The sequence below is a fragment of the Ammodytes marinus genome, assembly GCF_949987685.1.
Source record: "Ammodytes marinus genome assembly, chromosome: 2".
NCBI lineage: Eukaryota > Metazoa > Chordata > Actinopteri > Uranoscopiformes > Ammodytidae > Ammodytes > Ammodytes marinus.
The window spans coordinates 7,373,061-7,397,923 of record NC_137231.1 but is presented as its reverse complement, the minus strand read 5'-3'; the positions used below and the strand labels follow the sequence as shown (position 1 = coordinate 7,397,923).

At 39.1% G+C, this 24,863-nt stretch overlaps 3 protein-coding genes across 3 annotated transcripts; all 3 read left to right on the top strand.

Moving 5' to 3' along the window:
- Window positions 1-592: 592 nt before the first annotated feature.
- On the top strand, window positions 593-1,995 carry LOC307267212 (immediate early response 3-interacting protein 1-like). The gene is made up of 3 exons (XM_080049472.1): window positions 593-742; window positions 1,216-1,317; window positions 1,450-1,995. The coding sequence occupies exons 1-3, from the start codon at window positions 652-654 to the stop codon at window positions 1,503-1,505; spliced, it is 249 nt and encodes an 82-aa protein (XP_079905598.1). The 5' UTR covers window positions 593-651; the 3' UTR covers window positions 1,506-1,995.
- Window positions 1,996-2,290: 295 nt separating this feature from the next.
- On the top strand, window positions 2,291-10,426 carry LOC307267435 (uncharacterized protein; the record flags this gene model as incomplete). The annotated part of the gene is made up of 6 exons (XM_080049756.1): window positions 2,291-2,590; window positions 3,336-3,499; window positions 4,389-4,631; window positions 4,823-5,023; window positions 5,521-5,699; window positions 9,758-10,426. The coding sequence occupies exons 1-6, from the start codon at window positions 2,349-2,351 to the stop codon at window positions 10,424-10,426; spliced, it is 1,698 nt and encodes a 565-aa protein (XP_079905882.1). The 5' UTR covers window positions 2,291-2,348.
- Window positions 10,427-14,662: 4,236 nt separating this feature from the next.
- Window positions 14,663-23,380, top strand: susd1 (sushi domain containing 1). The gene is made up of 19 exons (XM_080048573.1): window positions 14,663-14,734; window positions 14,888-15,022; window positions 15,221-15,376; window positions 15,895-16,047; window positions 16,244-16,423; window positions 17,250-17,429; window positions 17,629-17,808; window positions 18,049-18,228; window positions 18,356-18,535; window positions 18,735-18,914; window positions 19,480-19,659; window positions 20,032-20,196; window positions 20,387-20,481; window positions 20,592-20,778; window positions 20,914-21,007; window positions 22,128-22,383; window positions 22,783-22,822; window positions 22,969-23,062; window positions 23,259-23,380. Exons 1-19 carry the CDS (start codon window positions 14,680-14,682, stop codon window positions 23,275-23,277), a joined length of 2,709 nt encoding a protein of 902 aa, XP_079904699.1. The 5' UTR covers window positions 14,663-14,679; the 3' UTR covers window positions 23,278-23,380.
- Window positions 23,381-24,863: the final 1,483 nt, after the last annotated feature.

Below are 24,863 nucleotides of genomic sequence, written 5' to 3'. Positions count from 1 at the left end.
ATTTCTTGCTAATTAAACCAGTCCTCTGTATATAAAAAAGCCAAATATAACTTATTACATAAGCTCTAGCAATGATTATGCACAATACTAGAGTTTTTTATGAAAAAATAAGCACTTTTTGTTCTTGTTTATTTTAATGCTTATTAGATTGTACTTAACTATTTTACAGCTTTTTTAGAAGTTACCTTTCAAATTAAGATTTAAAAAAATTATGTGACCAACTAATGAAATATGACATTGTTGTGGATTAAATAATCCTAAAGCATACAAAGCAGTTAAAATAAACTCCACAGCAACCAATACCAACATTAAATCATGTCAATGTAATTATTTTGACTTCAAATGATTTCGACCTTTTAGCTCGTAATTATTATGAAGGCAAAGATCTCATATTATTTATTCATTTTTTATTTTTTTTACTGGCGGAAACAGGCTTCCATAGATTCAGGTATATTGTTACTTTGGCTAAGGTAAACAGTACAGTACAAACTAGTTAACACCTCGACCTCGATCAAGATAACTACACATTCCTATGTGTCAATTATTCGTCATACAAGCTGTCGTTAGGTTTGTCCTTCCTCGGCCACCGTAGGGCAACGTCAGAAGTAAATACAGCAGCTAACCTGAAGCTAGCTACTTGTCAGGAACAACATGTCTTTTACTCTGTACTCTCTCATCCAAGCGGCGATCCTGTGCGTCAATGCTGTCGCTGTGTTGCACGAAGAAAGATTTCTTAGTAAAAGTAAGTAGGCCTAGTCAAAATGTCACGCGCCCACACAGCTCATGTCAGGCTGTCAGCTAATGCTATTTGGCTAGTAACTTCACAGCTAGTAGACATATCTATGGCTAGAAGAACTGAAGATAAAAACGTTTATGATGTGTCGGTAAAGCAGCTGTAATAGCCTCTGCTGTAAGGTTTAAAAATGTGTTTTGATTGTTGTCCACCTTTTAAATCTAATGAATATGTGTTACAATTTACTACCTCAGAGAGCTTTGAGAAACTACTTTAGTCCTGTACATTAATGAGACTGTATAGGATAAACATAGGGTGGATAATTAATAAACTGGGTTTCATAGAAATATTACAGTAGGCTAACACATTTAATATGAAGACTGCTCTTAACTGTACACACTGTATGTCTGTGAATATCTATATCTATCTATCTATCTATCTATCTGTATGTTTATCAATGTGTCTGTTGTCACTGTGTGTAGTTGGCTGGGGTGTGGACCAAAGTATTGGAGGTTTTGGTGATGAACCAGGCATCAAAGCGCAGCTACTGACCCTTATTCGCTCTGTGAGGACGGTGATGAGAGGTGGGTGGTAACTCTATTACACACACACACACACACACACACACACAAACACATACATGAAGTTTGTTTAACATTGAGTGACACAGTAAAGCCTATTAAACATCTACTGTCTCTTTCCTTTTTGCTGTGCAGTGCCGCTGATAGCAGTGAATTCAGTGTGCATTGTGCTGCTGCTCCTTTTTGGATGAAGACCAGTGAGTGAATGAATGGATGAAGATGGGACGAACCAGTGTCTGCTGTCAGGAGAACACCTCCACCACCTCAGGAACCCATCTGCAGAAATCTTTTTTGTCTTTGATGCACAGACTTGTCTCCTGTCAGCCACAATATGAATGTAAAGCTATTCCACATCAACACATGGGATGTTTGTTAAGGCCTGTTCTATACAGTAATTCAACATACGTACATGTAAATCTCCCCCTCTCATTTTTTGTATTGTACAACAACAACATTCGGAATAGGTTATCATTTATTTGCTTTGGATTAAAAATCAATCTGGAAAAACAAATGTTTTTACACTTATTTTAAATGTTAGTTTACCTTTTGGTCAACAACTTAACAGCATTGTAATCCATTCAGTGCACAATAATCATGTACAGAAGTATGTATATTGCATTTCCCCCTCATGTTTTTACACTTTTATTTAAAGGAATAAAAACAGACTAAAACATAAACATACAGGAAGTACTGTAGACTGTGAATGTTTGTGATGAATACAGTGAAAACATGTAAATGTACCTGTCGATACGTCCAATGGTTGTAGGAATGTTCGAAATGAAATATTTGTTTTTATTATCTTTGAATGTGTGCAAACCGCGTTTCATTTCCTAAAGTACGGTAGTCGAAAGTTTCTTGTTTGTCCCAGCTCGCACTCCGTACACTTGAGTTGGGTCACAGACAGACATACATCTAATTGTTTTCATATTGTTTTATATGAATATGTAGTGATACAGACTGCTGGTGCCCTCGTTAAACTCGCTGTGTGTTGTATAGTTATGGTGTATTTATTTATTTGTTATATTTAAGATATAATGGGGAGCGCGCGGAGCTGCATTGCCGCCTCGCTGACCGTGTGTTCGGTGTATTTAGTTTATGTTCACGTATACCGTTCTCATAAGTTGTTGAAAACAAATGTGCTCAACAACGACAGGCTTCCAAGCTTCGCGTTTCTTTACATGAAATGTTGGCTCAAAGCTCTAACCCGGAGGACAGGCTACCTGTATGCTGCAGCTCCTAACCAGTGTGAGGTCGCTTACACGGTCATCAACTGCAGGTAGGCTAAGCGAACTTATCCATTCAAGGTGAGACACTGTTGGCAAAATAAAAAAAATTTTCAAGCACTGGTCAGTTTTAGGGTTTTGGCTATTTTGATCTTTTATAAATAAGTCTTTTTTTCCCTCAAGTATAAATAAATGGTCCAAAATATAGATTTAGGTGTTTATTGTTTCACTAAACCTATTTTCCTATAGCTTACAGCCACCTATACATTTACACTTTCTTTCGAATATGGAAATACACCTTATTAGTTAGATATTGTCAAATTGACATTGCCTATTTTTCAAACATAAAAAATATTCAATTATCTGAATGTTAGTAATAAACTATCACATTTACCCTATTCACTTGCAGTTGAAGTTTAAAGGTGGAGTCAGCGATTCTGGAGAATGCATTGTCATTGAATTTTTGTCAAAAACTGTCCATACTTTGTGCGCTGAAAAACATCCAGTGTGAATACACAGGCTAGGCTCTGTAAACGGGCACGTCGCTTGCTACTGTGGTGTGGGCCCCCTGTGTGTACACCAGTTTACCGAGCCTAGACTGTGTTTTAAAACGTTTGTTTCAGCGCACACACAGTACGGAAAGTTTGTGGGTCATGAGATATTTACTGATTTTGGAAAAAGGTGATTTTGTCAACAAGCATCCTCCAGAATCACTGACTCCACCTTTACAAGGAAACTTCAAACTTTTCAAGAAGTCTTAATACAGTGGACTACTTAGTCTGTGTCTTTGTCTTTCAGGCTGGATACTCAGCTGTTGAGGAGGTTCTGCAGTGCTGGAGGTTATGGTTGGGACTATCCTGACAGTGAATACAGAGACATCCCACTGTGTTTCCCTGAGCTCCTCTGTGGCAGACTGCCGCTCACGGTGCTCTCTGATGTAGGCTTCAGGCTCAGCCCAGCAGGTAAGACAAAAGCAGTGGAGGATTTAGGATGTTTAAAGGCCTACTTCACCGGTTGGAATATGAAGGTGTATTGAACTCGGAGATCCTATGAAGTATAAATGTGCAATTTAAAAAAAAAATCGGATCATCCTAGCCTGAGAATTTCTCAGGTTAGGATGATCCGATTTTAATTTTCTTTGCACATTTATACTTCATAGGATCTCCGAGTTCAATACACCTTCATATTCCAACCGGTGAAGTAGGCCTTTAAAGGACAGGGGCCAAAAAAGAAAACATATTACACCACTGCATGATAGGGGGCCCCATCAGTACGCAAAAAGCAACAATAGGTCATGTATGGTGAAATAGTCTTCATCCTTGAAAGATTAACATTATGTAGGCATCTAAGAGGGTACTGCACACATTTTAAGGGCACGTTTGGGTCACTGTTAAGGCACATTACAGGGTGCCGTTATCTAATTTCCTTGCTCTATATAGGGCACATTATAATAATGTATTGCATGAAGGGCCACAGAGGACACTAAATACTTTTTCCCCATTTGGAAGAGCAGCTAAGAGTTTTCATTTATTAGGGACTCATTCCAAAATTGTCAAGCAGTAGGGATCCCCTTTATAGCACTGCATCCCATTGTGTATACACTAGAAAGGTGGACCCTTTGGAAAACTGCCATAAGGTGGCAGAGGGCACTTAATTGCAGCACTGTTAACCTGTGGAAGGGTACCCATGGGGAATGTCCAGTTGAAACCTTCGGAAGGGCACGGCGTCACATTTGATCCATACAGAGCACTCATTAAGACACATCATTCAATTTTCCTTCTTTGTTTTCCCATGCGAAGAGCAGCAAATAGGACATGTCCTCTAGTTTTATATTGTGGATTACTTTTGCAGGTCTGGTTTGTGTGCGTCAGAGTTTGAAATCCCTGCAGCCAGTGGATGAGCTGAAGAAGGGTCCGTTCACGCTGCAGGTTAAAGTCCTGCTGTATCGGCCGGTCGATGTCGGGGCGGAGGTGGACATCTGTCTGTCTGCCACTTCTCGAACAGGATGTCCAGTGTGGGAGAGCGTCCTCACACTGCTGTCTCACAGAAAGCCCCACAAAGCCAGCGGAGGCTATCCCAAGAATGAAAACCAAAGTGAGCAGTGTTACGGTGATTTCTGATAAGAATGGTTTGAGCCTTTTTTAACGTGAGACACTGCAGGCTATAATATTGTTTTTTTCAAGCACTGGTCAATTTTGAGGTTACACGTAATTAGTTGGATATAGACAAATTTGCATATTCTTATAAAAGATAATATGTGTTTTTTCTTTTTTGGTTGTTTCCAGATGAGCCTGTGTCACAACATGTGAAGCAGGTTGAGCTGAGAGTTCCTAGTACTCCCAGCCTGCAGAGTGTCTGGTCCTTCTCTGACTGCTCCCCCTGTCGACTCCTCTCTCTACCAGCCAGGCTTTGTGGCTACAGAAGGCAGACAGCATCTAGTCTCTGGATGCTGTCTGTCTGCCTGGCTGAGATAGAAAAGCACAAAGGTAAGGGACTCCGTAGAGGGACCAACCTGATTGATAGGTTGATGATGTCACACTTTAGGACTATCATAATTAAGTCGCCCCTTTTTTTGTCATTATGCCTTTTTTTAGAATATAGAGTTTCAAACTTCCAGGATCAATTACTCATAAGCAAAACGTTATTAAAACACAACAATGCATCTTTGCTTCAACCTCATTTTTACCAAAACGAAACGTCCTTTTAACTCGACTAATAACTGCACTGTCAGAGTGTGACTATAAGGGAAGGTATTTAACATGTTCGCCTCTCGACATTGTATTTTGTCTTTATGCTACAAATTTCCACTTAATTCTCGACATTTGATTTGAAATGCATAAAGAATCTCCTGTGGCCCTCATACTCTTTTGTTCATGCCCTTCTCACACACCGCAGGCCTTTTTTTTTAAAGCCATAAACCTATTGCGTGTAGTGTTTTCAGCATTTCTTGTCAGACCTTCTCTTCTCTGTGTTGTCTCATCAGGGGTTGGAGTCATCACAGCTCCAGTCAACATCACTGTCCACTTTGAGGAGCCTCTGCTGGCACCAGGCACAGTAACAATAGGGTTTTGGGAGACAAAAGACGGCGCCCTAGACGGCAGTCAGTCTGCTACTCAAGGCCTCGGCTTCCACATGCAGAAACACGGAAGCAACAAATCTCACGTAGTGGGATTGATTTCTAGGTCTAGCCAAACATAAAATACATTTAGTTTTGTCTCAACATAATAAATTGCTGATATTGTACATTTTCACTTTTTCTCTTGATTTAAATGAACATTTTTAAACTGTTAAATGTAAACTAGGTTGGTCCGAACAATCAGCTGATCCACATTAAGATACTAATGAGATAAGGTATGCTGTATGTATTTGAATTAATGATATGCTCATAAGAACATTTATACATATAATAATGTCGGGAGTTTTCTCCTACAGAAGGCTGATATTTTTTAAATCAAAAAGGAAGAAACTGCCAAATACCTGACTAATTAACACATTTGAATTAGTCTTATTCACAGTCTTGTGTAGGTTCTGTAGGTTTCATAGATCTACAGTACATGAACACTTTGTCAGATGCCATGTCTTCTGGTTGACAATACTAGGCTAATGCAGACATATCCCCTACAGGGAATAAAGACTTCTAAATATTTGATCCCTCTTATATTCCTGTTTGCAGCTTTCATGTATGTGGAGGTCTGTCCTCCTGTATTATTCATGGGAACACATCCAGTGCATGGTGGGACTGAGGAAAGTGGCTTTTCGTGCAGCCCGCAACACTGCAACAAAGGGATCAGGGACACGGTTGGCATGATTTCTCATGTACAAAGAGAAGGAAAGGACAGTTTTTTAGGTGGTTTTCTGGCATTATTTGAAGAGGGAAAAAATTAAATTTTTCAGAAAAGGCATTTGAGGTCAAGATAACAACAGATTTCTACTCCACTATAGCGCATTTGTCTACTCTTAAATGGCTGCAAAAGAATGTATTTTTTTTAAATAATTTCAACAAAAGATTTTTAGGAAATTCACGTATTAGCTTTCTTGTTGTATAGGATAGTCTCACACATAACAGCAAAATATCAAATAATTTCTTGCATACATTAAAGCAGGTATATTTTGGTATAGCTAGCAACTCCCACTGGATAACCCTCTGTGTTCACACTCAATAACCAATGTTTAAAAGTATGTGTTTGTTGGTATGTTGCCTTTTTATTATGTTGCCTCTCTTGCTCATTAAATAAGAACATTAGTACCAAAGGTGAAAGTCTTATTTCATGTTCAGCAGATATTGACTGTTTCCAGGTTTAAATATTTACAGCAGTAGGAATGTGATGATCATTCTACTATATGAGGGGGAAACACAGGTGCAGCAAAAGCCCAAATATAAACTGCAATTTGCCATCAGTGGAGCATGTGGTGACAGCCTCTCTGCACACTGTGAACAGTTGTAGTTTATAAGAGGAGGGGCAGGGCGTGTGTGTGTGAGGAGTCTTTGTTTATAGACCAGAGGAGGAATCGCTTTCAGCAGCTGTGCGATAGATCAGAGGGACACACGCTGGCTCACCCCACCTCTGCCATGTGATTTGAATTACAGCAACTTGGACAAGAGTTTGAACCGCGTGAAGCTTAAGGTAAAAAGCATATTTTTAATATTTGAATGTAAGTGGATTCTTGTAATGATTGTCATATCTGTATGCATGATCTGTGTCTTTTCTTGTGATAAGACTTGTATGATTGATGTATAGACAAAAAGTGTAGTTAATGTAGTGTTGAGTATGATGTGTGACTACTGGACAGTGCTGCTCTTAGCGGGGAGACTAACCAAATGTAACAGTATTTTTACCCGAACGAGCCAGTGCTATAGAATGAAATAAAATGTTTATTTTTTTTAGGTCTTTTATATCGTTGATTTGAGAAAAAAATAAATAAAAGAGAACAAAGTTTTTTTTTGTTATTTGGTATTTCTTTGGGAGTACCTAACAAATGAAATGAACCTACAAAATAGGTTTAAAAAAATATGAAGTATATAACGTTTTTATTTAATACTTCTCTTCCTTGACACTCAATATTTAATAGTCATGACTTCCATTTTTAAGCGATTTCATAATGTCATGTTTTGACCTATTGCCCGTTTGATGCATATTCATGAAAATGTTAAATATATATACACCCACGCATATACATAATACATATGCACAGGTACGTTCATACATGTATGTAGATGTTCCAATACATATTCGTACATCAAGGTTCATAATGCAGCAAAGAAGAATGCTTCAACTCATGGTTGGAAGTTATTCACACAAAGTAGAACCCTGGGTCTTTATGGAAGAGTTTCTTCAGGCCATCAGAGTTGGATGGAATATGTTGTTCTAAAGAAATACTGTTTTGAGGCTATAAACGTCAACTGCTTGTTTTTCTGGAAGTTCCCTTTCACAGTTACAACCGTTGTCAACCTTCTCCTAGTCACACCAACATAGTGCAGACTGAAGTGCTAATGCATTGAGTGTGTTAAGATCCAATGTATTTTTCATCTATTGTTTCTCAGCCACAGCCACAAGCTGTAGCGGAGCATGTCGACGCTACAGCTTGAACATGTACATTGCTGGTATTATTCATTTATAGAGTCCCGATTCTGTCATGCACATGAGTCAGTCAAGTGAAAGAGGGTCAGTGAAGAGATTTAAAGTGGAAGCGTTCTGCTCAGTGAGGTCTTTAGATCTTGTATTTAATGTAAATGTCTCATTAGTTTTAACACACAATGTTTGTCACGTGTTAAGTTGTGTAACATAGAACATCATTCAAATCATTGACTTCTGAGTGAAACTGCTGCTGTAGAATTGGCTAAAGGTAGATGTTGTATGTGCCTTTAAAAAATCTGGCATTCTGCCGAATCTAAGTTTTGAAGTTGCAGAGAGTAATGCATTCATTACTTTGTCTGAAATGTTTCTTTGTGGAGGGAATGGTGTGTGTGTGTGTGTGTGTGTGTGTGTGTGTGTGTGTGTGTGTGTGAGAGAGAGAGAGAGACAGACAGACAGAGAAAGAGTGTGTATTTTAAAGAGATGAAACGCACACACACACACACACACACACACACACACACTATTTCTCTCTCTTTCCTTGGTTAGAGCACTTTAGAGGAGTTCAACTGTCTCCATCTTAAGAGAGCTGATCCTCAGGGAATTTAGTTATTTTTTGCTTCTTTTAAAAGTACCATCTTCATTTATTTATTCGGAGATGCCAGTACTAAATGACAGCTTGTTCGCTCTTATGCTTCATAAAACAACTCCACTTACTCCACTACACTTACTGTACATCCTGCCCAGGGATAGTGAGATAAGTGAATGATATTCATCAAGACCAGCATTATCATACATAGTCAGATAGAAATGGCTGTTTTTCAGCCACATCAGCAGCGCAGCTTTATGAATTGCAATTTCATGCAGTTAATCGGTTAGTTGATCACATTGGTCCAGACTAGATATCTCATCAACCATCAAAAGGATTGCTGCAACATCTAGTAGTAGACTATTCAAGGTCCCTGTAGGATGAATCAATGACTGTGGTGATTCCTTGACATTTGTGTTACTGGTTTGGAGTTAAATCTATTTTTAACTAGTGGACTGGTTGCCACCCATGACATTTGGTACAGACATTAATGTTCCCCTCAGGGTCAAATGCAATTCCCCTAACTTCCACCATTCCTCCACTTAACTACTTTGATTAGTTACCTTCACCTTCAAAAACTATGCTAATAATAGCATTCCCATTAACCTCAGCTGTACTTTGCAATTACCGTTAATTAGCCAATGTTACGCTAACATGCTAAAACAATATCAGAGTAGGCCAACTTGTAAAGCCTATATACATATACATACATACGATACATCAGTATATTCAGAGTTGTAAATGTAATATATGAATCCATTATTGCCATTCACTTCTAATGGTCTGATACCGTCTTACAAAGTAACAATCTTACATTAAAAAGTGTGTCAGATCAAAACATCCTATAATAGTATTACATAATATCCATTATTAATACATTTTTCTATTGTTAAAAGTAAAAATCACAACTGAATGTCTACTTATTAGCTTTTTTACAAACTTTCAACCATATTGTGAATTCTCTAATACTGATAAAGTATGGTAGTTAATTGACCTTTATTTAAATGTATTTTTTATCAAGCTCATGAATAAACTAACACTTTTTCTTTTTGTCTCAGTTTGGCAAGGGAAAATACATGAAGAGGCAAGGAAAATGCGACACTGCCAGCATCCCCCTCACTTCCCCAACAGGGAGCAGCAGTGTGCAGGTCCACCATGACTCCCAGAAGGTGGCTTTTAAGATGCATTCTGGAAATGGCCATGTTACAGAAAATGCTCCTCAAAGCAGGAGGGATCAGGCCACCAGCCTAGATGGTGCAGGCAGCATGTCCTCTTTTCCAGACATCCTCTACCATAACCAGGACCAAAGGAACAGTATGAAAGACTCTGCATGGATGATGGATTCGAGCAGCCTGGCCTACTCTGGGCAGGAGGACAACTCCACCGACCCACATGAGTTCATGACGGAGACTTCAACTCTGACCTTCGTAGATGCCCACACTACGGAGGAATCAGCAGAGAACCACAGCCTCCACGGGGTAGAGATGATTTATCTCAAGGATTTTGTGCTGATAGATGATGATGATGATGGCGATATGTCGCTAAGAGAGAAAACAGTGACTGACTTGTCCATCATGGATGGTAAAGCTGCTGACCTGGTGTGTGGGAGGCTGCTGTCCACCTCCAGTGGCTCATTGACAGAGTCTCTAGCTCCTGAAGCACCTCCCCCTGAGGAAGTTGAAGCTACACATAAGAAGAAACGCTGCTGTTCCTGCACTATTTTATGACCAAGCAGGACATCAGAGAAATCATAGTTTTGGACCCTGTAGCAGTTTGTATGTCCAAGATGAAGACTGTGACGTTGTCCTGTGTGATCTTGTGAGAGCATTTATAGTGACATACAATTTTGTGATTTGTTAAATTCAAATTTTACAAAGCTATTGTTGGACATAATACTAATCAAGCAAAACCATTGTTTTGGTTTGTTTTAGCCACTAATGTCTTTTTGTAAGACTCCTTAACATAGCTATTAAATCAGAGTTGTAGTGAATTTTGTTTAAAGAAATTGATCATGTGGGTTGAGATAATCATTTAACTTTTGAAAACATATCTCTTTAATCAATTTTAACATTTTGATACTAAAACAAATGCATGTTCCTCTAATATTTGACCTGAATGACAGACTTTGTGATAACTACACAGAAGGCCGACAAAGATCAGGTGCAAATAAAGATATCTTCAATAAAGAAACTGTTGTGTCTACCTACTTTCACAGTTTACATTCTTAGTAGAGGTCCGGGATACGACGTGTATGCACTTCATTTAGCGAAGAATATCTCAACTATTATAGCCTAATATGACCCCATTGAACAACATGGGATGTGTGCCAAAATCTCTACCCGGGACCAAAGTCCTAAAAATGACCATAACAGGTTACACTAGTATCACACTACGTGGTGAATGGGACTTTTTTCCCTTCATAGATATCCTCATACATGATTTCTACAACATTAATTTTCATATTAAGAGAAACACTTTTTGTATTACACTTAGTCTAAAACATTGAATAAAATATGCAAATTAGCCAATATCTCATTAATTATGCGTACATATAAACCATTGAAGTTACAGATTTTCTGAGGGGATCACAATGTTCACAATGACATTGTTAATTGTTGATTATAAGGTCATTAGTCTGGCATGACCACTTCCGCCAGCGTCTATTCGCTTGCGTCGAAAAGCTACGCAGCCCCCGGTTGCTGGCTTTCCCCTATTGTGATCCCCCTCAAATTCGGAAACAATTCGCTCAGTCAACCCGTGTGCTTATGTGCAGCGCTCTCTCTCTCACACACACACACACACACACACACACACACACACACACACACACACACACACACACACAGGGTGTGAGAAGTCACATTACTGTAGACAGATATAAAGTGTGGCGATACTTCGGGATAATAATATTGGCGGCGGCGGTCCGGGATGCATCCTAGCTTAGCCTAGCTGTCCAACTTCATTGTACAACTACCCCCGGGCAGAAATACCCTCATAAACTCTGGAAAATGAAGCGTGGGGGTTTGAATTGAGCACCGAACCTTATAACCAGCTAGATTAAGATCCGCCGTTCCCTTTCTTTGGTGAATTAGGGACTATGCAGCGGTGTTTTAGCGACGGGGAAAGATTCCAACGGCTTCCACTATCACCTAGCAACTCTTACGGCTACTTGCTGCAGTTGGTGTAGCGCTCACAACGTCAAAACCCTGTTCTGCCTGTAAACAGACGGACTACGGCTCTGACTACAGCGATAGGAGGTGGTGACATAAGTTCTCGAATGCTAAAAATTCTACTCGACCGCCGTAGCCGTCCTCTCAACCGCCGATGATAATGTTACCAGAGATAACACTACGTGGGTGGCTAGTTAACTCCGGTTAAGTTATCCCGTGAGCTCCTCGGGGGCTAAAGTGTATGGTGTCTTGACATGCTGGTTAGAAAGCAACACACTATGTATATTCCTTTTGTCTTTAATAGTTTTTGTGTGGCGTTTGCGGGTTTAGCCATTTCTCTGACAGTCTCTGGACGTAAAGACGTTCCATCAAAATAAGTCCCCCCCGGCACTATTTTGCAGGACACCGCTGCTGCTTCCCGGGGTTAGCCCCGCCCTAGATGATTGTGATTGGTTTAAACAAATACAAACAGGCTAGCCCAGTTTCCCCGGTTTCCCCACCCGAATAGACGGCTCTAAACAGAGTGCTTCCAGACCCTACTACTTGCTGTAGTTTGGTCTGGCTTGAAGAATGTAAACATTCTGATTTTATATACAATGAAAATGGCTAAAAAACAGTCAACCTATTACGTATTGTATGTACGCATATTGAATGAGATATTGCCTAATGTTCATATTGTATTAAATGTTTTAGACTAAGTGTAATACAAAAAGTATTTCTCATAATATAAAGATTAATCTGGTAAAAAAAAAGTATGAGGATATCTATAAAGGAAAAAAAATAAGACCCATTCACCACATAGTGTGATACTAGTGTAACCTGTTGTGGTCATTTTAAGGACTTTCGTCCCGGATAGAGATTTTGTCACACATCCCACTTGTTCACTGGGGTCATATTAGTCTATAACAGTTGAGATATTCTCCGCTAAATGAAGCGCATACAAAACTTTCCCAGGACCTCGACTAGAAGGGAAATGACAATTAAGCGGAAGTAGGCAGGCGGTGCCAGGCTACAACTGAAATGTAAAAATACAACAATGATAGGAATCAATTATTATTAATAACAACTTATTATGCAATGAGAGGACTCAGAAAACTTGCTTCAGGTTGATCTGGATCTGGATTGCCTAAAAGATAAACTGTGGAGTCTTTGACCTCTAGTAGAGCAAAGCTAGTGTTCCCCATTCTGTATCATGCACATGCATATGGACAAACACACACACACACACACACACACACACACACGCAAAGTGCTTTTTCCAGACACACAGCTACTGAAGGTGCAAAGAATAGTACAGCATGGCCCTAGGACTTTTTTTAGTTTCTATTGAACTGGTTGATAAGAGAGAATAACGACAGAGCCATGAGGCCAAATCCAGATGATCTTATTTGGCGGTCCCTCTTGGCCCTCTAATCAAGTGTTTAGAGGGTTGAAATATTTCCCTGAATAATGTGACACCACTAGAAAACCGCTACATAATCAACGGTTAATGGAGGAGTGACAAACAACGCAAGAAGTTACGTGACATGCTAGCTAGCTAGATAATAGTAATCTTTTTTATATGCTTGATTCATTGAAACAACTTTATTAACTAAATAAAACTTTTCTTTCTTTCTTTAGCCTGGCGATAACAGCCTGATTTCGCAATTTCACATTAGTTTGTCTTACGCAGCTCAGTCTGGACTTTCTCCAATCTCCAAAAGTGAGGAGCCAGGTTAAAAAGTGACCGGGCCTATCAGAACCCGCGTTCAGACCTAACAATTATCCCTTAGTGAAAGGCAACCCCTGATTGGTTCATGTAGCCATCAATCCAGTCATTTTTTGACATCCCCACAGAGGTTGAAGAAAGTCCAGACTGAGATCGAATGTGAAGCATGCCAGATCAGGCTGGTCTTAACGCAAAGGAGTGAGACTTGGGATTGGGCAGAGGTGCCAGGGAAAATCCAGTTGGACAGACGTAGTAGAAGTTAACTTAGCAGGAATATTTTGGAAATTACACAGAAATGAGTTTTAAGACCAAAAGATGACTACATTAGAAAGTAAAAATAAATAGGCCGTTAATCAGTCCAGTCCAGCAGTGTGATGCAGTAGCTTGATGGTCTGAGTGACAGAGAGACCCCACTATGGACCCTGCTGGGCAGAAAGATAGCAGCCCACTGGACTTATCTCCCCCTACCACAGCATGTCAACTGACACCCCCTCGGCACCCATATACCCTGTTGTATAGGATGAGGACGGACGTTAGTTCCATTGACCTAAACTTATAAATGTGTGGATTATAATAAAAAAATTTCATTTGTTTAGTGTAATGGTGTTACAACCTACCCTACAAAAGGTAAGCTGTACCATGGTAGGCTAAGTATTCATACATTTGTACATTACAATTAGCAGTGGTAACCTCCTAGCTATCATTTTCTTACATACACAGCAATGAGGCAGTCAATGGGCTTCTAAAATAAAGGGGGCATCTCAGGCGGTTTCATTAGGCCAAAAATAGCCGTTATCAGCCACCGCAGCATGAGTGTGCAGTTCAGCAAAGTGAGCAAGGGGCGTATCATCAACACATGCAAAGTAGAACTGAATGTGTCAGATGAAGTGACAGATGAAGCCACAAACATAGAGAAAAAAGGAGCTATTTCTCAGGGTGAACTCAGCTCATCCACTCACTGGGATGCTCTCAATCCTGGTTATCAAATCCGGCCAGTGCTATCATGGTCCACAAGACGGAAGAAGTGAAAAATGAAAAAAAGAAGGTGCTGATGAGGAGGAGGCTGAGTTTCTGGTGAGGTATAGAGAGCAGCGGGGACGAGATGGACAACAGAAACAGAACCATGATCTTTGTTTTTCTGTTCTGTGTCACTGAAGGTGAGGATACCAATGACCATTGTTTTTGTATCACACCATTCACATTTGGTGATTTTTAGATATATTTGACATGTTATAAAATCTTTATGTGTCATGAGAATTGGAGAAGAGAGATTGACTGATGATGGATGTTTCTTTCTATCCTCTCTGAAGTGTTAGCAGAAGGCCACACTCTGGATGTGTGTGACAGCTGCCACCACAACGCCATATGTGACGACAAGGCAGACGGCTCTGGCAAAGTTTGTAACTGCAAGTTCGGGTTTGCCGGAAATGGAAAAAGCTGTCAAGGTAGGAAAAAAAACTGTGGTTATATGAAGTTTAAACCAAAAATGTCAATCCTATGAGAATATGGTTTTACAATGAGAACTGCAGACATTTATCGCATGAAACATTTTGACATGTTAAGGCAAGAAAAGCACAGGTTTTACACACAATTTCAACTAATTCTCTTCTATGTCAAAGTGTAATATATACCTTTTCTTCCAGATAAAAATGAGTGTCAGTTAGGATCCAGCAGGATCTGTGGGTTGCACACCATGTGCCACAACACCTTTGGTAGCTTCTACTGCACCTGCCTGGAAGGCTACAACCCCACCAATGAAATGGGCGTCTTCATCCCAAATGATGGAACCCGTTGCCAGGGTGGGTAAAGAAGTGGTCTTTTCTTTTCTTTTTTCTTCTTTTTTTAAACCCGTTAAATGTTTAAAGCTATTGACTCAAGAATAGGGGAAATGCTGCTAACTGATGTATTTAAAAGGCGGTGAGAAATAATTACATTTACAAAGTTACACGAGACAAATAATGCATGCTCAATAGGAAACAACATAAATTAAATAGTCATGCAAACAATATGAACGTTTTCCAACATGTACTTCTATAATGTTACAGATTTGATTATACTGTTTACTACTGCTTTTTGTATATCCTTTGCTTTCCAGTCTAACATATTTAATATGTACTCACAAGCACTCACAGAGGCATGTTGTATTGAAAGCTCAATTATTACTTCCAGAGAAATTGTAAAACGTCTTAAATATATACAGTAAACTCAACGCTGAGTGAAGATGATTTCTACAAGCTGAAATCACTGTTTGTACATTTATCTGTTCAGCACAGTTGTTTTTTTTATTTCACATGCTCATTGACCATTGGTTGTGCAGACAATGATGAGTGCAAAATAGATGGGCTGTGTGGAGACGGAGGTGAGTGCAGGAACATGGAGGGCACTTTTGACTGCAGCTGCCTGCTGGGATACAAAGTCCACAACGGGACGGAGCCCTTCCACCCTGGCACAGACAAAGCCTTCTGCAAAGGTATAACTGCTTAAATGGCATGGATGGCTTTGAGTAATATACAGTATCTTAATTGGTAGAATACATTTCATACTCAACAACTGTTTAGAGTCGGTATGTAAAATGGATTGGGGATTCAACTCCAGACAATCAAGCAAGGTGCAGTATGCTAGATATAATTTTTTTTTTTACTTTAGCTTGTTCTTGTCTCACTCAGTGGTTGACTGTGGCCAGCCTGCCCCAGTGGAGGACACAGTGCTGCTGTCACTCACAGGGACCACGTACGGCAGGGCGGCCATGTTTGTCTGTGACGAAGGCTTTGTGTGGAGGAGTGGCCACAACAGTTCAGTGTGTAGAGCTGATGGAATGTGGAGCAGAGCCACCATAGTCTGTGAAGGTAACGGAAATGCATCCTTATTTTTTTCTTCTAGCTTTATCTAACTAATTGTGATCATTTGTCATCAGTACATTGGGACTTTGCTTTCCTTACACGTGCTTCATGGTCAAGATAGAAGTTTATTTTTTGATTGTTTAGCTATTTATATTTAGGTGTTATAAACTGTCAGCTTAGTTGTTTTTTGTATGGTCAAACACATAGAAGGGCAGGTTGTTGGTATGATCTCAAATCTACATTTTAATAGTATGTACTTTTAGCCATAGTGAACAACATACAGATTGCTATGTCTGTATTTCTGTAAATATCTCAAGTTTAATTGGATGGATGGCCATGAACATTGGTACAGCCGTCGTTTTTTTTCTTTTATACCTCAGGATGAATTCCAATCATTTAATTGATCCACAGACATCTAAAAAACAAAACTGCTCATGCTAATATTGTGATATTTGGTTTAATCTGTTCTATTCTGACAAGGCACCTCAATACTATAAAACTGGTTTAGCACATAGTATCTACATGCAATACGACTGTGGATGTTGTACTCCATCACCTCTATTGCAAAAGCATTGGATAGGCATCTGCTCACAGCCAGTATGAACAAGAAAAATGCTGACAGCAAGCACACCCTGTTTGCATGTTCATATGGGCACCTGACAATGATGAACCTTTCCTTAAAGCCTTAAGGGCCTGATCATATAATGAGTTTCCCACTAATGACAGCACAGGATGTTTTAGAGTGTTTTAGTTTCAAGAGCAAAGGGATCATGAGACCACTTGTTACCTGTGAATGAGGTTTCATGCAGCATGTCACTGCTTTGGCTCCCAGATGTAGACTGTGGCTCTCCCCCCGTCCTCCTTCACTCTCATGTGCTCTGGAACAAGAGCTCGAGGATGGGCTCTGAAGTGATTTATCAGTGTAACTCTGGATATCATAATGTTGGAAAGGGAAATGTATCCATCTGTATTGCTACTGGAGTGTGGGAGAAACCCTTTGTGCTCTGTCAAGGTACACTTACTGTTTATTCCACCATCTTATTTTTTTAAATTTTATTTTCTATAATAACAATATCACTAAAAACAATCATAATAGCACATAGGTACAGTTCACAGTGTCTTGTATTATTTTGTAACTCATTTGAACCGAGCAAACTGAAAGGGAATTCATCTAAATCTTAAATTGTGTTGGTTCATGTTATTCTCTGTAGAGACGTTGTGTGGAAGTCCTCCTATAATTGAATCCACTGAGCAGGTGTGGAACGGTAATTCAACCCCTGGCAGCACTGTGCTGTATTTTTGTAAAGACGGCTTTTATAGCAATGGAGGACCTAATGTATTGACCTGTAATGATAAGGGTCAGTGGACACCCCAACCTCGGCCGTGCCAAGGTAATTCATACAATTAATCAAACCAATCCATTTCTAAAATTATTTTTTTTTGCACTGTTTCCCATCACATCTTATTGTAGAGCTGGGTTTTCACTGTGATTCTTATGTAAACACAAATACCACTTTTGTCAAATTGTTAAGAATTCAGCGGGTGTTGTATGCACTTAAAATGTATTGTTTTTTATATATATTTTTTTTATTTCTGTAAAAGCATCCTATGTGTATCCTTTCCTATCCCAGAGATATTATGTGGGGATCCCGCTGTCATGCCTCACACTGGGCAAAGGTGGAACGGCAGCTCCACCCCTGGAAGCACAGTGACTTACTACTGTCAACTAGGATTTTATCACAACGGAGGAAATAATGTATCACTGTGCACACTAAATGGTTACTGGACAAAGCCAAACTTCTCATGCAAAGGTAACGCCTTGCTCTCCACATTGTCTTATGTAAAGTCCATTGCGTGGAGTCAGATACACCCCTTTGACCCCTTTGCTATAACTGTTTCTCACTTGGTTCAATAATGCGTTTATTTACATCCTTGTAGAAGTTGACTGTGGTGTGCCCTCACCCATCTCTCATTCAATCATGTTGTGGGATGACGTCTCCACTGTGGGCTCTCAAGTTGTTTATCAGTGTAACTATGGATATCACAATGTCGGAGAGGGAAATGTATCAGAGTGTACCACCAGTGGAGAATGGGAAGGAGCTTCTCCGCTGTGTCAAGGTGACCATGACATTAATACAGTACTGGGTTACCTGCCTCAAACAAAAGTCAAATTTGACAGTATGATTTTCATAGTCATTATTCAACTGCAATTTCAGATTTCAAACTGTGTCGTTTGTATCTAGAAAGTGATTACCATATTTCAACATTAATCCAGCCACCACTGACTTTACAACAAGTGGCCCTCTTTTTGTTATAGAAATCAATTGTCAGGAGCCTGTTTTTAAACCTCATACTAAAAGGCTTTGGGACGGGACATCACACATTGGCAGTGTGGTGCATTACCAATGTGAGGAAGGATATCGCACCAGGAGCCTGAGAAACGACTCAGTGTGTGGAGAGAAAGGACTGTGGGAGGATACTGATCTATGGTGTGAAGGTGCAATGTTTCACCTCAGATATGTTGATACACTGCTGTTTTCATTTCAGAATATTTGTAGCCATCACCACAATATTTAAAACAATGTTTCCACATTTTGGAAATAGCTTGCAGGGGAGTTAGATGAAAAGATAATTACCACTATCATTGGTAATGATACATTAGGCTAAGAAACAGTACATTTGCTAACTTTGGACAGAGCTAGTGTATGCTAGCTATTTGACTTGTTCCTGTCTTTTTGCTTGGTTAAGCTAACTTGCCTCTGTCTGTAGCTTCACATTCATCATAGAGACCTGGGAGTGGTGATCTCTTCATATACATCTTGTTCTCTTTAAAAGGCGGAGTCATCGATTCTGGAGAATGCTTGTTGTCAAAAACTATTTTTTTTTGTCAAAAACAGTGAATATGTGAATAGTGATTTTGACAACAAGCGTTCTCCAAAAATCACTGACTCCACCTTTAAGTCGCATCTCTGGAGGTTTGCACTGTGCTATTCATGTTTGTCTTCATACAGTATAAACTGTATAATAGAACAAAGTATGTGCTAATTCATGTCTGTGTGCAGAGATAAGCTGTGGTCCCCCTCTAAACCTCCCCAATACTAACCTCCTGTGGGATCGCACCAGTAGACCGGCAAGTGTGGTGCTGTATGAGTGTGTGGATGGATTTTACCAGGAGAGTGGAAGTAATATTTCAAGGTGTTTACTGTCAGGAGAGTGGGGGAAAGTATCTGTAAAGTGCAAAGGTACAGTCATCATCTCTATACGTGGATGTGCATCGTTTCAACTGTCATTGAAAACACATTATTTGTGAATTTTAACATGATTGTTTTTTTGTTGATGCTCATTTGGCTTTGTTCCTTGCTTGTGATTTCCAGGTTAATTGAAATAAATCAGATCTATTGTATATGAGAAAATAGGATGTATTTCTCTGGGCCCATCCACTACTGAATGAACCTTAAAGAAACAACATGTGTTGCTTGTGATTTATTTGACTTCTCAGCGAAGGCTTTCACCATCTGATGACTATGGGTGGAATACATTGTATATAATTCCTCCTTAAAAACTCCACAATGCCTGCAAACCATTAAACCAATAATTTTCCTTTGTTTTCTTAGCTAAATGTGGCCCGATTCCCTTCCTGGCCAACTCCGAGGTGGTGTGGCATAATAGAAGTGTTGTGATCCACCGCTGTGTGGATGGATACCACAGCTGGAGAGGCAGCAACGTCACTGTGTGTGGCAGCACTGGACTGTGGCAGAAAGCAACACTACAATGCATAAGTGAGTAGGAACATGACCACACTAGGAGCATTTGTAAGTTGAAATGTGTTCCCCGGGTCTCAAAAAATAGAATCATCTGAATATTGGTATTGAGGCTAGTGTGGATTGTGAATAAAGGATCAGCAATATTTTGTAATGACAAATAAAAGGTAAATACTTGGTTCACCACAACTCTCTTTGCCTCCTACAGAAATAAAGCCGACTATCAATCACCTATTTGTCCTCAATGAAAAGTGTCTGTATTGGCAAGCAGAGAAGTATGAGGGGGATACAGAAGTTTACAAGGTAACAGAAATGACCAATAACCATGATGTTTTTTGTTGTTGTTTTTTAACCTCCGCCTATGAAGCCCTTTGTGACACTGACTTATGCAGCATCTGTTGTGCCCATTCCAGGTGACATACATAGGATCCAGAGACTACCAGAAGTCCTTTCATGATACAGGGAAACGGTTTGTGAGCTCCCAGACAGACAAGCTGGAACTCTGTCTGAACCTGCTTCCAGTCACAAACTACAGCATCTCAGTCACTGCAGTGTCGGCCAGATTCACAGCCACCGTTACCACTAACACCAGTTTACCAGGTATCATTGTACAGCCAATGCTTAAACACACTCTATATTTACTGTACGTCTTCTGTAATTATAATCATATTGATGCAGTCTTCTTTATACTGAGCATTGCACATACTATATGATAACACTAATAACATTCGACAGTGCCTCCAGCACCAGTGGTCTACTACAGAGAATTTGAGACTCCTGTACCAACTTTGAGGCTACACAGATCACCCAGCACACTGGACCCAATAAGGTAACAACCTGGTACAGTATGGGGCAAGCAATGGAACACACTGACTAGGGATGTGACCTAGGAGGTCTCAGTGTATGTGATAGTTGGCTACCGGGGACATTGAATGAGATAATGAGATAAAACTGACAGTCATGCACCTCCGTGCTTAAAATGACCTACTAATATCCAGCAATTTATAAATTATAATGATTCAGTACAATACTTGAATACTTGATTAAGAAGCATTACATTTGCTGTACTTAATTACAGACTTTAAAAATAAATAAAAGTATAATTTACAAAGGTTTATAATAAAATCAGGTTCTTATAACATTCATAACTGCTACATTGAAAATGCATAAATATCAAATCAGTCTCCATACATCTTTCCTGGCTAGACTCAATGTCTCATTAAGTCTATACTTACATATGCAGAAAAGAAGGTCTAAGAGTTGTAGCTACACAGACAAATGAGCCGGGTTAATATGTGTAAATAAGGAGGAATAAATTGAAGTACAGAAATCCTAAACTAATTTGATGTCATTTAGAAGCAGTGTCACTGTTCCATAGTTTGTCCAGCAGAGAGCACTGACAAGTGGATGTTTACACCGTTAAAAGTCCGGTTCAGTATTGACCTTGGTCACACATCTTTAAAAACAGATCTAAGGGATCCTCATCAAGATTGTTTGTTTATGTTATGTATTTTCTAAATGACTATTAATCAATTAATATCTCTTTATCTGTTTTTTAAAACTCATATTCATAACCGTACAGGCCATGAAAAATGATGTATCTGTTGCTGTCATTTTGGCTTAATAACATTCATGCCTGTACCATGTTTATGTAATGTTCAGGTATTTTGTGTAAATAAATGCATGTTAACATAATTTTTTATGGCCATGGGTATAATTGGCTATTAATCTTTCAAACGTTTTTTTTAAAGCCACTGAAAACATGGCATTACTCCTCAATGAATGACGTAATAAGTGATTTCTTATTCGTATTTGAAGAAAGATTTCACTTTGACAAAAAGCTATGTTTACCCAAATATCCATACCAAGCTAATACATCCATTATACATTCAATTTCAATGTTGCACAATCAAAATAAAATATGTTTTCTGTTGTTCTTCATTTGGCAGTTTGTACCAAGTGTTTGTGCTTCCTGTAGAGGGGATTACGCTGTTTGACTGTTCCTCTCCTGCGAGCTCTGACCCCTCAAGCCAAAGCAGGTCCTCAACAGAGTACATCACTGCCCAGATAGAAGTCAGATATGTGGGCACAGAGATGGACTTCACTGTAGGGGATGGACTCTACTATGGAGGCAGCTTTAATGCACCACTGCAGAATGGAAATAACTATTATATCATCATACGAGCTGTCAGTCAATGGAAAACGGTGGGTGCAGCCACTATTCAATGATAATAACAATAATAAAACAGCATCAGACTTTACAGTTTTCTAAGGTCATCTGGGACACAACTTAAAGTCCTCAGAGTTAGGACTAAACAAGGAGAGGCAGCATTCAGTTTTTATGCACCAAATCTCTGGAACAAACTCTCAGACTTTTCTGTTTCCCTTTTAACCTGTAATTTTTTATTTATTTAAATATGTTATTAGTTTTATTAAAATATTTTATTTCAATTCATTTTTTCCATTCACTTTTCTAATGTGTATTCTATCCTTGATGTATTTTAATCTTGCCCCTGTAAAGCACCTTGAATGACTTTTTGTCTGAATTGTGCTATATAAATAAACTTGCCTTACCTTAAATGAATGCCCGTTTTTCTCACCTAGGCTTTAAAGAGTTCCTGTGTCCTGTGGGCTAAAGTAAGAGGTAAATCACTTGTCAAAATAACCAAACCTTATATTGTCATTTCAAACAAATGTTTTTTTGGAATATAATTTCTAAAATAAAGAAAACAAGCAGATGGATGAAGTGTCCGTTGCCAGTTACTAACACACGACACTTCCTCGTTCCAGGTACCTCCTATGTTCGGAAGGTTGCATCTCTGTGTGCTGCTGCAACAATAGGATTGGTTGCCTTGGTCATACTGGGCGGATACTGTTTCACCTGGTATGGAAAATACAATAGCACATTACCCACCCTGTTAATGTCATTTTATGTGTAAAACTACATGGATCTATATTATTTTATTCAAATTTTAAAAGTGAAACACAGGCATGATCGCTGGATATTTAATGTTTATGAATTGTAGACTGAAAATGTACTTTTAATACTTTTTAATAATTTTATTTGTGCTCTTTTCCAGGTTTTTCAAAAAGACATGACATGTCGTTGCATGTATCCGTATGACGAATTACATCAAAGTGTTTACCTCCTAGCTGTACATTTTGTAAAATAATTATTATAATAAAATAAAATAAATCAGTGACTATTATATGTGTATGTGAATGTTTGAGAGATTCTGGAGAATGCTTGTTGTCAAAATCACTTTGAGTCAAAATCAGGGAATATCTCCACACAATCAGCTACCTGTACATTATATTATAATTTTTTTTCAAGCTTAACAAAATCAGTGATAATACACCGCCTAGGCTCTGTAAACCGACATGTTTCTAGCTACAGTAGGCCCCCCTTTGTTTACATACCCTTTGTTTACATTCCAGTTTACAGAGCCTAGTTTTGAGCCACATTTTTTTTGACGGCACAATCGTAAGGCCCTTTGCAGTATACTCGTGGTTAAATTTAAGAGGATTGAACTGTCAGGTGTCAGTATATAGTATGTTCAGCTGAAATTCCCTGATACAGTTCCAACAGTGCTAACACTAGACCAACCTCCTGTTTCTATTTTGAAGTTTTATGAATGGCTTTGCTAAAGAAACACACCTGTTAACTCCAGCTTGTTAAAGACTCTATTGTGCACCTGACACTGAAACCTGCGCCTGCTTAAAGCTGCACAGATTTTGATGCCAAGATTTCTAGTTTATTTTAAGGACTGCTGATCAAACTGGTACTGAGGGATCGCTGTCTCTTTCATACCTTTTTACTTGTCAGTCCGGTTGAAATAGAATTTTGTTCTCATGTACAAAATATTGCTTTTTTTTGCAAACCCTCTATAAACATGAGAACATTCAACCTAAAAGCATGAAAGTCTATATTAAAAACTATAGGGGTCCTCACAGCCACCTGACTGTTCCCAGACAAACTTTCGTGACAGTATATAACCCATTATTGTTTTTTTTTGGTGATTTTGATTGTTTTAACTGCACTTGTTTTTATTGGAAAGTGTATTGGGACCGTGTACCATGGTGATTTTGCACTTTAAATAATAAATTGATTGATTGATTGATTATTAATGACTGCTGTAAACTCTTGCTGCCTTTATTTTAAAGCAGCTACGAGTAACATTTAAATATGTTTTAAACAGCCTCATGTTTCCTCTGATAATCAAAAATGACCTTTAACAGCAAACGAGACCATCAGTGCAAAGAAAGACGTTTTTATATAGTTTTTATTACTGCTTTTGTTCTGGTCGCACACCCAGTCCGATTTTCGGCTTGCGCGTGTAGGCTCTATGGTCTCATATCCGTATTGGTCGCAGATTTCAGTGTGGCGCTGCAACGCGATTTGAGAAGCCTATCCCTCCAGGTGAGGGAGGGGGAGCGGGAGCCTTGTTTGAGACAGTTATTTGTCGTCATAATGACTGATAACGGGGCTGAACCATCAAAGAAAAAAGAGAGAATGCAATGAAGAAAAGCTAAAAGGGAGAGTGATATACGGGTGGGAGGAGGACTTTGCCAAGCAACGTGTACACAATTTCACCGGAGCGAACTAGACTGCAGTGTTTTCTCCAAAATGAATGAGCGGTTGGTACTAACACAAAGTTGACTTTGCTTCACCATCATCAGATGAC

Excerpts from the sequence above, each read along its gene's own strand:
- LOC307267212 (XM_080049472.1), top strand. The coding sequence starts at position 652 with ATGTCTTTTACTCTGTACTCTCTCATCCAAGCGGCGATCCTGTGCGTC. Across the intron at positions 743-1,215 it reads AGAAAGATTTCTTAGTAAAA|TTGGCTGGGGTGTGGACCAA; the intron begins GTAAGTAGGCCT and ends CACTGTGTGTAG. Across the intron at positions 1,318-1,449 it reads TGTGAGGACGGTGATGAGAG|TGCCGCTGATAGCAGTGAAT; the intron begins GTGGGTGGTAAC and ends TTTGCTGTGCAG.
- susd1 (XM_080048573.1), top strand. The coding sequence starts at position 14,680 with ATGGACAACAGAAACAGAACCATGATCTTTGTTTTTCTGTTCTGTGTC. Across the intron at positions 15,377-15,894 it reads TGATGGAACCCGTTGCCAGG|ACAATGATGAGTGCAAAATA; the intron begins GTGGGTAAAGAA and ends TTGGTTGTGCAG. Across the intron at positions 16,048-16,243 it reads AGACAAAGCCTTCTGCAAAG|TGGTTGACTGTGGCCAGCCT; the intron begins GTATAACTGCTT and ends TGTCTCACTCAG.